At 49.3% G+C, this 12,464-nt stretch overlaps 2 protein-coding genes across 2 annotated transcripts; both read left to right on the top strand.

Moving 5' to 3' along the window:
- LOC149457038 (uncharacterized) lies at nt 1–1,377 on the top strand. The gene is made up of 2 exons (XM_089684197.1): nt 1–1,129; nt 1,326–1,377. The coding sequence occupies exon 1, from the start codon at nt 12–14 to the stop codon at nt 975–977; it is 966 nt and encodes a 321-aa protein (XP_089540323.1). The 5' UTR covers nt 1–11; the 3' UTR covers nt 978–1,129; nt 1,326–1,377.
- A 5,491-nt stretch (nt 1,378–6,868) lies between these two features.
- On the top strand, nt 6,869–12,023 carry LOC149457037 (E3 ubiquitin-protein ligase TRIM39-like). The gene has a single exon (XM_089684195.1). The coding sequence runs from the start codon at nt 7,067–7,069 to the stop codon at nt 8,609–8,611; it is 1,545 nt and encodes a 514-aa protein (XP_089540321.1). The 5' UTR covers nt 6,869–7,066; the 3' UTR covers nt 8,612–12,023.
- The last annotated feature ends 441 nt before the right edge of the window (nt 12,024–12,464 follow it).

Below are 12,464 nucleotides of genomic sequence, written 5' to 3'. Positions count from 1 at the left end.
TCAGCAGCCTGATGTCTGCCAGTTCCATCCCTATCAGCTGCTGTGGTACATGTAGTTCATCCCCTATTAGCTGCCTGAGGTCTTATCATTCCTCCCCCATCAGCTGCCTGAGGTCTGATCATTCCTCCCCCATCAGCTGCCTGAGGTCTGATCATTCCTCCCCCATCAGCTGCCTGAGGTCTGATCATTCCTCGCCCATCAGCTGCCTGAGGTCTGATCATTCCTCCCCTATCAGCTGCCTGAGGTCTGATCATTCCTCCCCCATCAGCTGCCTGAGGTCTGATCATTCCTCCCCCATCAGCTGCCTGAGGTCTGATCATTCCTCCCCCATCAGCTGTCTGAGGTCTGATCATTCCTCCCCCATCAGCTGCCTGAGGTCTGATCATTCCTCCCCCATCAGCTGCCTGAGGTCTGATCATTCCTCCCCTATCAGCTGCCTGAGGTCTGATCATTCCTCCCCCATCAGCTGCCTGAGGTCTGATCATTCCTCCCCCATCAGCTGCCTGAGGTCTGATCATTCCTCCCCCATCAGCTGTCTGAGGTCTGATCATTTCTCCCCCATCAGCTGTCTGAGGTCTGATCATTCCTCCCCCATCAGCTGCCTGAGGTCTGATCATTCCTCCCTCATCAGCTGCCTGAGGTCTGATCATTCCTCCCCCATCAGCTGCCTGAGGTCTGATCATTCCTCCCCCATCAGCTGCCTGAGGTCTGATCATTCCTCCCCCATCAGCTGCCTGAGGTCCGATCATTCCTCCCCCATCAGCTGCCTGAGGTCTGATCATTATTCTGCCATCAGCTGCCTGAGGTCTGATCATTCCTCCCCTATCAGCTGCCTGAGGTCGGATCGTTCCTCCCCTATCAGCTGCCTGAGGTCTGATCATTTCTCCCCTATCAGCTGCCTGAGGGCTGATTATTCCTCCCCTATCAGCTGCCTGAGGGCTGATCATTCCTCCCCATACCAGCTGCCTGAGGTCTGATCATTCCTCCCCTATCAGCTGCCTGAGGTCTGATTAGTCACCCCCTATCTGAGATCTAGTAATTCCACCTCTATCAGCTGCCTGAGGTCTGATCATTCCTCCCCCATCAGCTGCCTGAGGTCTGATCATTCCTCCCCCATCAGCTGCCTGAGGTCTGATCATTCCTTCCCTATCAGCTGCCTGAGGTCTGATCATTCCTCCCCCATCAGCTGCCTGAGGTCTGATCATTCCTCCCCCATCAGCTGCCTGAGGTCTGATCATTCCTCCCCTCTCAGCTGCCTGAGGTCTGATCATTCCTCCCCTCTCAGCTGCCTGAGGTCTGATCATTCCCCCCATCAGCTGCCTGAGGTCTGATCATTCCTTCCCCCACCATCAGCTGCCTGAGGTCTGATCATCCCCCCCCCCCCCCCCATCAGCTGCCTGAGGTCTGATCACCCCCCCCCCCCCCCATCAGCTGCCTGAGGCTGACCACTCCCCCCCCCCATCAGCTGCCTGAGGTCTGATCACTCCCCCCATCAGCTGCCTGAGGCTGACCACTCCCCCCCCCATCAGCTGCCTGAGGTCTGATCATTCCTCCTCTATCAGCTGCCTGAACTCATGTTGGTAGAGCACGCCGTCTTCCAGCTCCTAAGTAACCCCACCACTACCCCCTACAGAGCCCTGTGGATGTTTACATTCCTCCTGACTACAAGGCTCTGATGTTACACCGTGTCAGCATGACTTTCAGGCACTCGATAGATCAGCAACTGTCAAACCTCAGGTGACCTCTGACACCCAATCAGATATTGTACATCCCACATTTATGATCATTTAAGACTGTGGACTCTCCATTAGCCTAGCTGTGACAGGTTCTCTTTAACTGGTGAGTAGGTTAGTTGATGTGACGGGACTCTGGATGCTCCTCACACATCTCTATGTAGTATATACCCGCCATTTATATACATATATATTGTATGTGTGGATGTAACCACCCCATGTGAAATGTTTGACGTGACTTTGCCGTGTCCCCCTCATTGTGATTTAGAATAAACTAGGCTGACCATCTTTTATGGGGTCACCGGACCGGGATGTGGGGGTTGGGATTGTTGTTTCCTACTATGACACTGCCTGAATTTTAAAGAATAAAAGCACTTATAAAACGTGAGACTTTGGGGGTTTTTTTATGTAATGGAGACGACTGCAACTGAAACACAGAAACTTGAATTCAAGTAGAATAAAGGATATGTTGGATAGAAGAATGGAGGGTTGTCTCACTGGGGAGATTTCCCTTCATTTCCTGTCCCATAGCCAATGGGGCAGCACAGTGGCTAAATGGTTAGCACTTCCGCCTGGCAGCACTCAAGTCGTTGGTTCGAATCCCAGCCACGGCACCACCTGCCTGGAGTTTGCATGTTCTCCATGTGCCTGCGTGGGTTTCCTCCAGGTACTCTGGTTTCCTCCAACACTCCAAAGACATGCTGGTAGGTTAATTGGCTCCTGTCTAAATTGTCCCTAGTATGTGTATGTATGAATGTGTGTTAGGGACCTTAGATTGTACGCCCCTTGAGGGTTAGGGACTGATGTGAATGTACAATATATATGTAAAGTGCTGCGTACATTGATGGTGCTATATAAGTACCTGAAATAAATAAAAATAAAAAATAAAACAGGAAGTGAGAGATAATCCCTGCAAAGTCAGGGGATCCCTGGTTGTCACCAAAACTAGAGCCCACATTGGAAGAATTCTCCTCTATTCCTGTTCTGCGGACAATCCAAAATTTTGGATTTTGGAAACCTTCCAGTGTGGACATTAGTTCTGGTGATAACCGGGGATTCCCTCACTTTGGAGGAATTTTCTCTCACTTCTGGTTGCGGCTATGGGACAGGAAGTGAAGGGAAATCTACCCAGTAATGCGGGCCATACGTGGGTCGAATTTCGTCCAAAAATCGAAAACGTCATTCACTCGGTAATCCGATGGTGCCATCGATGATTTCCAAAGTCAGCCGACCGAGTCATAAAGTTCACCCCATATAACAAGCGAACTTCTGTGCCTTCCAGGTCACGGCTCAGGCGCATATTCTTTTTGGAAAAACGATCGTACGATTTGACCATCAACATGCCCGAAAGAGGTGGGTAACATCCGAACCAGTAATATCAAAATATCTCCACCCAGGGGCGGCTGACCATTTGGAAACTCGGGCACTGCCCGAGGGTCCGGGGTCAGTAGGGGGCCCCATGAGATGCCCCTGGTACCTTTTTCATAGGCTTTTTTGAGTTTGGGCAAGGACACAGGGGCCCCATGATCCCCTATTGCCGGGGGGCCCCATGAGTTGTCAGTCCACCCCTGCCTCCACCCAACATAGGAGTGGAAAAAGTGCATCCGGTGAACTACAGATGGAATAATGATGTAAGGTGGCAGAATCCAGCATCCAAGAGAGACATAGGTTCCTCATATATGGTTTGAAATGGCCTCTCTAGGAAAAGCCCCCTTCCCCACCTCATACTCACCTGAAACGGATCCCGATCCAGCGATGTGCACAAGAGCAGGAGCTCTCCTCGGTCTCCCTGTCCTCATTCAGCTGCAGCCAGTGAGGAGGGAGTGGGGCGCAGTGTCTCATAGACACACAGAGGCGGTTCAGGAGTGAGCACACACGAGTGCCCCCGCAGAGCAAACAACTTTCTTTGGGGGCACTCAGCAGGGGGGAGGGGCCTGGAAGGCTGGCTGGGGAGCTCTCCTGGGTCTCCCTGTCCTCATTCAACTGCAGCCAGTGAGGAGGGAGTGGGGCGCAGTGTCTCATAGACACACAGAGGCGGTTCAGGAGTGAGCACACATGAGTGCCCCCGCAGAGCAAACAACTTTCTTTGGGGGCACTCAGCAGGGGGGAGGGGCCTGGAAGGCTGGCTGGGGAGCTCTCCTGGGTCTCCCTGTCCTCATGCAGCTGAAGCCAGTGAGGAGGGAGTGGGGCGCAGTGTCTCATAGACACACACAGGCGGTTCAGGAGTGAGCACACACGAGTGCCCCCACAGAGCAAACAACTTTCTTTGGGGGCACTCAGCAGGGGGGAGGGGCCTGGAAGGCTGGCTGGGGACCCAAGAAGAGGAGGATCAAGGCTGCTTGGTATACATTAAAAAAAGAAACCTTGTACAATCCTTAAATGGAGGACTAACTGAAGGGGGAAAACATTTTTTAATTTTTTCTTCTGTGCTTAAAGCCTGCTCTCTCCATCCTCCTGGCACACTGACTGTCACGCTCACTGATGGCTATCGATCGTTGGGTTGAAAAGCCCAGTTAGAGGGTGGGAAGGGGTTAAGCCGTCCTCACCCTTCTGTATGCATACAGTATTTTGTTTATGTTTTACTGTATATCCAGCAACCTATTTTTAGAGCTACATTTAGAGGACCAAGTATTGGCTATAAATACCTCTTGTCATTCAATCCCCGCTCTTGGCTCGTCCTCCTCCCTCTCCATGTGTGCTGACACAGTGATTTGGACTCCAGATGTCACCGAAGACAAACCACAGACTGGTGGGCTGTTTTCAGCCAGGGAGGAACTACAAGTCCCAGTCATTGGATGCCAGGGTTCTAAAGTAGGACAATGGGCAGGATCGAGCAGGATGATTTCTGGCAGGATCAATGGGTATTTATGAACGCTGTCAGTGGTATTGTCACGTACCTGATGGTGGAACCTGAGATGTAGAGGAGGGCCTCCTTTGCGGCTCTGGCTCAGGTTCTCTGGTAAAGGTGATGGAGCACCGGAGCACTAGTGCCTGATGGGGTTCTAAAGTAGGACAACGGTCAGGATCGAGCAGGATGATTTCTGGCAGGATCAATGGGTATTTATGAACGCTATCAGTGGTATTGTCACGTGCCTGATGGTGGAACCTGAGATGTAGAGGAGGGCCTCCCTTGCGGCTCTGGCTCAGGTTCTCTGGTAAAGGTGATGGAGCACCGGAGCACTAGTGCCTGATGGAGTACTAAAGTAGGACAACGGGCAGGATCGAGCAGGACGATTTCTGGCAGGACCAACGGGTATTTATGAACGCTGTCAGTGGTATTGTCACGTGCCTGATGGTGGAACCTGAGATGTAGAGGAGGTCCTCCCTTGTGGCTCTGGCTCAGGTTCTCTGGTAAAGGTGACCGGGAGCACCGGAGCACTAGTGCCTGATGGGAATTCCGTGGACTGATGTGCGTCAGAAAATGCAGGAGCGGCTGGAGGAGGGCACACTGGCAGAGGTGCAGGGTAGTCAGGCAGATGTGCAGGTGCAGGATACTGGCAGGGTAGCCGGTAGGAAGCAAGGTCAGGCGGTCCGGTTCAGCAACAAGAGGGCAAGATCAGACAGAATCGGTAGGCAGAATAATAGTCGTTGGGCAGACAGAGGTCGAGGCAGGCAGCGTTCTAGCGAGGTCAAATGACAGGTCGGATCAGCAAGGCACAATAGATAACAGGATACACAGGAGCACAGGGTGAAGACCAAACGGCATTGAGGCAGAGTTCCATCTTAGTTTAAATAGCCCGCCTGGCGCCAAAGTGTCGCCGCGCATGCGCACCCGCTGACCGGCCGTGAACGGTGCCGCGAAGAACCCTGCATCTGCGCACATCCATTTGCCTTCCCTAACAGGTTTATTTACCAGACCAAAAAGCAGCGAATAAGAGAAGGTCATTATTAGGGGTTACATGCCCTTTAAGTATTGGCAAACTATGCAAGTGGTAGAATGCAAATAGGCGGTAAAATCTCTATCTCGGCTCATCCTGCTCCCTACGCTTCATTATTAGACCTCCACTATGATCTCACTGACTGATAATAAGGTGGAAGATAGGTCAACACGTTGACTTTATATCTAAAATTGAAATTAATGACACTCCCTGGTCATGACTTTGGGGCGATCTAATAGAAAAAAGACATGCAATCCTAGCTGTTAGGTTTAAAGCCCAACACTGAGCTCTGTTCCAACCAACCACTCACCCCCCAGTGGTGATTTATGTTTTTTTTTTTATTATCCTCACCTTATTTTGGCATCTTTAGGCTGATCACATAACATTCTGGGCCCTCTTCCTCTCCCAGTTTTCTCCAATGGTGTGTGAGGCAGAGAGTGGCGCTGGGGTGATGACATCCACGCTGTTCTCCAATGAAGGGTGCATGATGACGCACCTGCAGCTGGTGGAGCCATGACGCCCTGCATTTATAGTATGTCCTGGGTGTCATTCAATCCTGAAGACTGAGGACATCATGTGGCAAAAAAGAAGTACTGCGGGGAACAGAACCTGACTGAGTAATGCAGCCAGAGCTACCTTTTTAATTTTTTTTCACCACTTTGGGACCCATTCCATTAAAAGAAAAAAAATGTCTAGGGGTCAGTCCTTAATACAGATTGGCTTGAAAGAACTCCAAGTACAATTAAAAAAAAAAAAGTCATATATAAAATCACTGCAAAAGTGCTGACGCCATTTTTGAACTATACTAAAAGGTCTATGTATAAAATATTTATTGTGGGTATATGACAATCATTTGCATGGGCTCCACGAATCTCCCCCCTCATTTTCCTGATAGGTTTATTGCTTTGGATCACCAGTGCCATCTATTGGCGATAATGCGGTATTTTGTTTGACTGAGGTATTTCAGGAATCAGTACTGCATTATTGCCAGTAGATGGCACTGACAATCCTAAGAAAGTAAATATAATAGGAAAATGACTGAAGATTCATGGAGCTTGCACAAATGACCGATATATTCACACAGAAATTTTTTTTTGTACATAGATCCCTCTGTGTTCACTTTAAATAATTTCCCATCACCCCCTGCATGCCAGAATGATTTTACATCGGGGTGAGAAAAGTTATGTAGGAAAGCAGTGACCCATATAACTGGATCATTTGTATGGGTGTTGCCCTTTAAACGTGGCCTCACCCACCTTGTGTAGAGCAGCCTGGGAGGATAGGTCAGAGCTGACACCTTAGATTCTCAGGCAACATTACAAGTGTGAGCTCACTGCAGTGACTGGACTGAACAGCTGATATACCCAGGACGTTGCAGCCTGAACACTACATGTCCGTGACCAGCTAAGATCCCAACCTCAGAGTCCCGTACTCTGTACCTTCAGTCTCTCTACAATGGCATCTGCTGACCTTAAAGACGAACTCAACTGCTCCATCTGCCTCCAATTTTACACAGAGCCCATAACATTGAGATGCGGGCACAGCTTCTGCCAGGCCTGTATCAGGTCTGTGCTGGATACTCAAGAGGGGTCCAAAGCTTACACCTGTCCAGAATGCCGGGCTGAGTTCCCAAAACGCCCCGCCTTACAACGCAACATGAAGCTTTGTAACATAGTGGAGCACTTTCGATCAACCCAACCTAAGCAGAAGAAAGCTGGCATCTATTGCACCTACTGTGTCCATTCTTCTGTCCCGGCAGTAAAAACCTGTCTGATGTGTGAGGCTTCTTTGTGCGAAGTTCACCTAGGCGTGCACAGCAAATCCATAGATCATGTCTTGACGGAACCCACCAGTTCCATTGAAAGCCAAAAATGCCCAACTCACAAGGAGATCTTGAAGTATTACTGTTGCAAGGATGCTAAATGTATCTGTGTGTCTTGTTGTGTTTTTGGAGACCATCGGGGACACCATGTGGAGCTTCTGAAGGAAGCCTCAGAGAAGAAGAAAGACAGGCTGAGAAAAGTTATGGAGAAGTTGACATCAAAGAGAGATGAGACTGAGAAGAGCGTCCAGAAACTGCAAGAGCACAGAACAGAGTTGCAGGATAGAGCATCTACGGTCACGGCCCAAGTCACTGCCCTGTTTATAGACCTCCGGGAGCAACTCAAAACTTTGGAGGAACGGATTCTGACCGACATCTCCAGACAGAAGGATAAAGTTTCACTCTCGGTCTCAGATCTCATTCAGCAGCTGGAAATAAAGAAAGACGATCTGTTAAGGAAGATGTCCAACATCGAGGAACTGTTTAAGATGACCGATCCACTCTCCGTCCTACAAGGGCGGGAATTCAGCCGGGCAGATTATGATGAAGGAAATGACAAAAATATCCAGCTCATAGATGACCTGGATGAAGTGTCCATCTCCTTGACTTTAAGCTCAGCCTTGTCTGATATTGTGACCAATATAAAAAGAGGGTTTAGCGTTCAGGATATACTGTTAGATGCAAACACCGCAGCAGTCGATGTGGCCATTTCAGGGGACCTGAAAAGCGCAACCTGGTCAAAGACATCACTGTGGGCCAAATCACCACGCAGGTTCAAAAACTATTGCCAAGTGTTGAGCTTTCAGAACTTCAGCTCTGGGAAACACTACTGGGCGCTGGAGACCAGCGAACTTGGGAACTGGAGGGCTGGGGTGGCCTATCCAACCATCGAACGGAAAGGGGATTTGTCCGGTATTGGACAAAATAACAAATCTTGGTGTCTACGCTTGTGCCAGAAAGATTATTTGGTGTCTCATAATGCAAAAGAAGTCAAGTTAGATGTGGATTCTCCTCTACAGAAAGTAGGAATATATCTGGATTATGAGAAGGGCCGCCTGTCCTTCTACCAGCTGTGTGATCCCATCAGACACCTCCACACCTTCACCACCACCTTCACCGAACCCCTCCATGCCGTAGTGTTGGTGTGGAAGGACGGCTGGGTGAGAATCAGGAATTAGAACAAAAAACATTGTTTAGGTAGTTCATTGAAAGGGTTTCATTCACCCAGAAGACTGAGGAGGCCTATTGGCGGAAGAGAATCTCTGCGGGGGGACAGTGCTGATGATGAGGTGAGTATTGCAGCCAATAAACACCTACTGGTGTCCCAATGTTTGTTTTTTTTTAACTTGGGGTTTAATGGCTTTGGCTCAAAATGTGTCTAGTGCTTTGAAAATGCTTGTTGAATGTATTACCCTCAAGTGTTTGAATTACACAATGGACATGTTAGATTTTAAATGCTGCCTAGTGAAGAGGGCAGCAGGCTTTAGATTTAAAGTAGACATGTGGCATGCTGAAACCCCATAGACCGACCCCTTACCTGTACACCGGGCTGTGTTGGGTGACCGCACGCCATGCGTTATTGACCGGGCATTAGTCCCACTTTCCATCAAAGACCATCATTGTAAAGCTGTGTTTGTGTTCTTGTGTCACTTAAAGGAAAACTCCACTTTTGTTGACAGCGAACATATTTAATTATAATTAAATTGGAATCGCTACATAATTTGTTTTGTGATTTGATCTTATTTCCTTACCTGTCTGCTTCAATTGGCAGCCAGTAATGGTATTCTAAAATCTGATATAAAATTCAAATTATTGAAAATATTGGCCAGAATCCTCATCCCCCTGCACATGTAGTAGGTTCACTCAGGGTTGTGGATAAGGGGGTACCACCAGTCCTCCTGTACGGGGCCCAGGCCGGGGGGGGGGTGCAGGCAGCTGGGTGAATCAGATGTGGGCAGAGAGGATGGCTTCTTCTCCTCTCTCTCCCCCTGGCTAGGGGGTTGGTTCCAGTAATTGCCCCCCCGGTACACCCACCACCCTTTGTGCTCCATACGTTTCGTTTCCCTCTGCTGCCCAGTCCCCCACCCCCGGTGTTGTCCCCACCCCTGCAGTGCTGCCAGCTTCCCTCCTCTCCTTCCCCACCAGCAGCTGCAAGCACACAATAGGATCCTTCAGGATGGAGAGTGGGGGAAGGGGTCCGGTAAATAAATCACATTTACCAGCCCCCTTCCTTTTCTGAATGAACACAGTGAGTGATCAGTAACAATCAATCACTGTGCTCATTCATAACTGAAGCATAGTAAACTGTGTTTTTTGTTTTTTTTTTTGGTGGAGGGGCCCCGTCAGGTTTGCTGTATGGGGACCCATGGTTTCTAACAGCAGCCCTAAGTTCACTGCTCCTCACACAGATCTGCACAGAGCCTGAGAACAAATGACATGCAGCCAGTGCAGTTGGTAAAGGCTTTCACATTGGTTACAAGATTTCTGTTCCCTACTTCTTTCTATTTCATATTACTGTCCACTTGAACCCTCTAGAGCACGGGTGTCAAGCTGGTGGCCCTCCAGCTGTTGCCAAACTTCAAGTCCCTTGAGACATTGCAAGATTGACAGTTACAAGCATGACTCCCTAAGGCAGAGGCATGATGGGACTTGTAGTTTCACAACAGCTGGAGGGCCGCCAGTTTGACACCCCTGGTCTAGCGTTTCCTTTCATAGTAATAAACAGGTATTTTCAGAGTAGCAATGTTGGCATGTTAAAGCTGAAGTTTAGATATGAATTTTTCTGCATATTTACATTGGTCCAGCTTGGTAAAGTGTGAGTATGTATGTGCCACACCTGACCGATCCCTGTGGAAGCTGCAAATGATTGTAGTAGTCGCTGCTACTACAGTTAAAGAGGAGTTCTGGTCCCCCCTCCCAAAAACTAAAAGTCAGCATCTACAAATACTGCAGCTGACTTTTAATAGTAGGACACTTACCTGTCCAGGGATCCAGCGGTGTCCTCACCCCGAGCCGACTCTTCAATTGGCTGCTGGGTGCTGGTGCCGCCATCTTGACTTAGGGAAACCAGTAGTGATGCCTTGTGGCTTTACAGCCAGTTTCCTACTGCACATGCGGAAATTGCGCTGTGTTTTGTGAATGGGTCGCAGTCCTCTGGGACCTGTGAAATGTCCCAGAGGGCTTCAGGGGGCCAAACTTCCAGATCAGTTTACCACAGTGAACTGAGCCGGAAGTGGGAGCGGATATCTGTCAAAACCAGGTACCAAATGTGGCAGCGAAGGGGGAGGAGGCAGAGAAGCAGAGATTCCACTTTTGGGTGGAACTCCACTTTAAGCTCCTTCCAGTCCAGGGGTGGACTGACAACTCATGGGGCCCCCGGGCAATAGGGGATCATGGGGCCCCTGTGTCCTTGCCCAAACTCAAAAAAGCACCAGGGGCATCTCATGGGGCCCCCTACTGACCTTGGGCCCTCGGGCAGTGCCCGAGTTTCCAATTGGTCAGTCCACCCCTGTTCCAGTCATATTGACCAGTAGGTGTGTCTGAACAGACAGCGGAGTCCGGGGTTGCCCCCCTGGCTCTGTCAGTGTCTGCTCTGCAGAAACTGAGTCACCCGCCCACTCTGCTCTGCTCTGATCAGCTCACAGATCTTCTGCTGATCAAAACAGAGTCCGGCCCATGTGAAAAGGGCCTTATAGCAGACGTCCTTATGGTCCAGTGCCAAGCGGCTGTCCTTCTGCATAATGACCACAAGGGTCGCCCCGGGCTCTGTTGGTGTCTGCTCTGCAGAAACTGAGTCATCCGCCCGCTCTGATCTGCTCACCTCAGCTCACAGATCCTCTGCTGAGCGAAACAGAGTCCGGCCCGTGTGAAAAGGGCCTTATAGCAGACGTCTTTAGGGTCCAGTGCCGAGTGGCTGTCCTTCTGCATAATGACCACAAGGGTTGCCCCAGGCTCTGTTGGTGTCTGCTCTGCTTCTGCTGAGTCATCCGCCTGCTCTGCTCAGCTCAGCTCACAGATCCTCTGCTGATCAAAACAGAGTCCGGCCCATGTGAAAAGGGCCTTATATTAGACGTCTTTAGGGTCCAGTGCCGAGCGGCTGGCCTTTTCCATAATCACCACAGGGGTCTCTTGCCCACCACTGCCATCTTTCAGAGAATGCCTTGTATTTTTTTTTTTCCATGAATACAAGGCATTCTCTGATTGGACATGGTGGAGAGACAGGGCGGTAACGTCTCAATCTCCACCTCATCCAATCAGACTGTAAACACACATTGTGAATGGTGATAGTTCTGAGCAATTGACCTCCTTGTACTAGCTAGGCAGAATTGTAGCCGCTGCTATCAATGTAGTAGCAGCGACTACTACAGTGATTTCCAACTTCCACAGGGATTGCAAAGGTATGAGATATGCGTACTTATAGTAGTTCAAGGAAAAGTATATGTAAGCTTCAAATTTAAATGTATGCAGAATTCAGAGCTTTGTCGCCCTATGAAAGAAGTCGATACAATGGTTCTGTTGATTGGATCAGCAAAAAATGTGCCGGGAGTTTTTTTGTGTGTTTTAATAAAATTGAACGGTTTTACGCTCTGAGATCCTCTCTGGTACTTTATTTGCATGCATGATGGTACACCATCTGAGAAGAAGCCATAGGAGACTTAGGGGGTATATCCCCAAACACAGGCACTACTGACCTGACTAGTAATGGCAGGTCAACAACCTGATCATGCCCTTTTGGACGAAACGCGTAGGGAAGGAATTTTGAGTGCTGACATCACGCCTGGGTTGGCAGCGGCTGTTCATGTAAGCTGACATTTTTTGTTCTACGCTCTTCGGCTTTATGCATTTATATTCACTTATTGTCTAATAAATACTACACTGTTGGAAGTATTTTTTGCTCCAGGCGAGCTTTATTTCACTACAGCCCGGCTACACAGAATGACACGCATTTGCAGAGTTTCACGTCAAGACATATGTGTTCCTGCTTAACCCCTTCATGTCTGAGGGTAAAACAAATCTTAATGCCTAAGCACA

This window comes from Staurois parvus, unplaced genomic scaffold (genome assembly GCF_062004578.1).
Source record: "Staurois parvus isolate SC_StPar_1 unplaced genomic scaffold, SC_StPar_1.0 ptg000338l, whole genome shotgun sequence".
NCBI classification, from domain to species: Eukaryota; Metazoa; Chordata; class Amphibia; order Anura; family Ranidae; genus Staurois; species Staurois parvus.
Note: the sequence above shows the minus strand (reverse complement) of the source record. Positions and strands in the feature narration are given on the sequence as shown.

Excerpts from the sequence above, each read along its gene's own strand:
- LOC149457038 (XM_089684197.1), top strand. The coding sequence starts at position 12 with ATGTCTGCCAGTTCCATCCCTATCAGCTGCTGTGGTACATGTAGTTCA.
- LOC149457037 (XM_089684195.1), top strand. The coding sequence starts at position 7,067 with ATGGCATCTGCTGACCTTAAAGACGAACTCAACTGCTCCATCTGCCTC.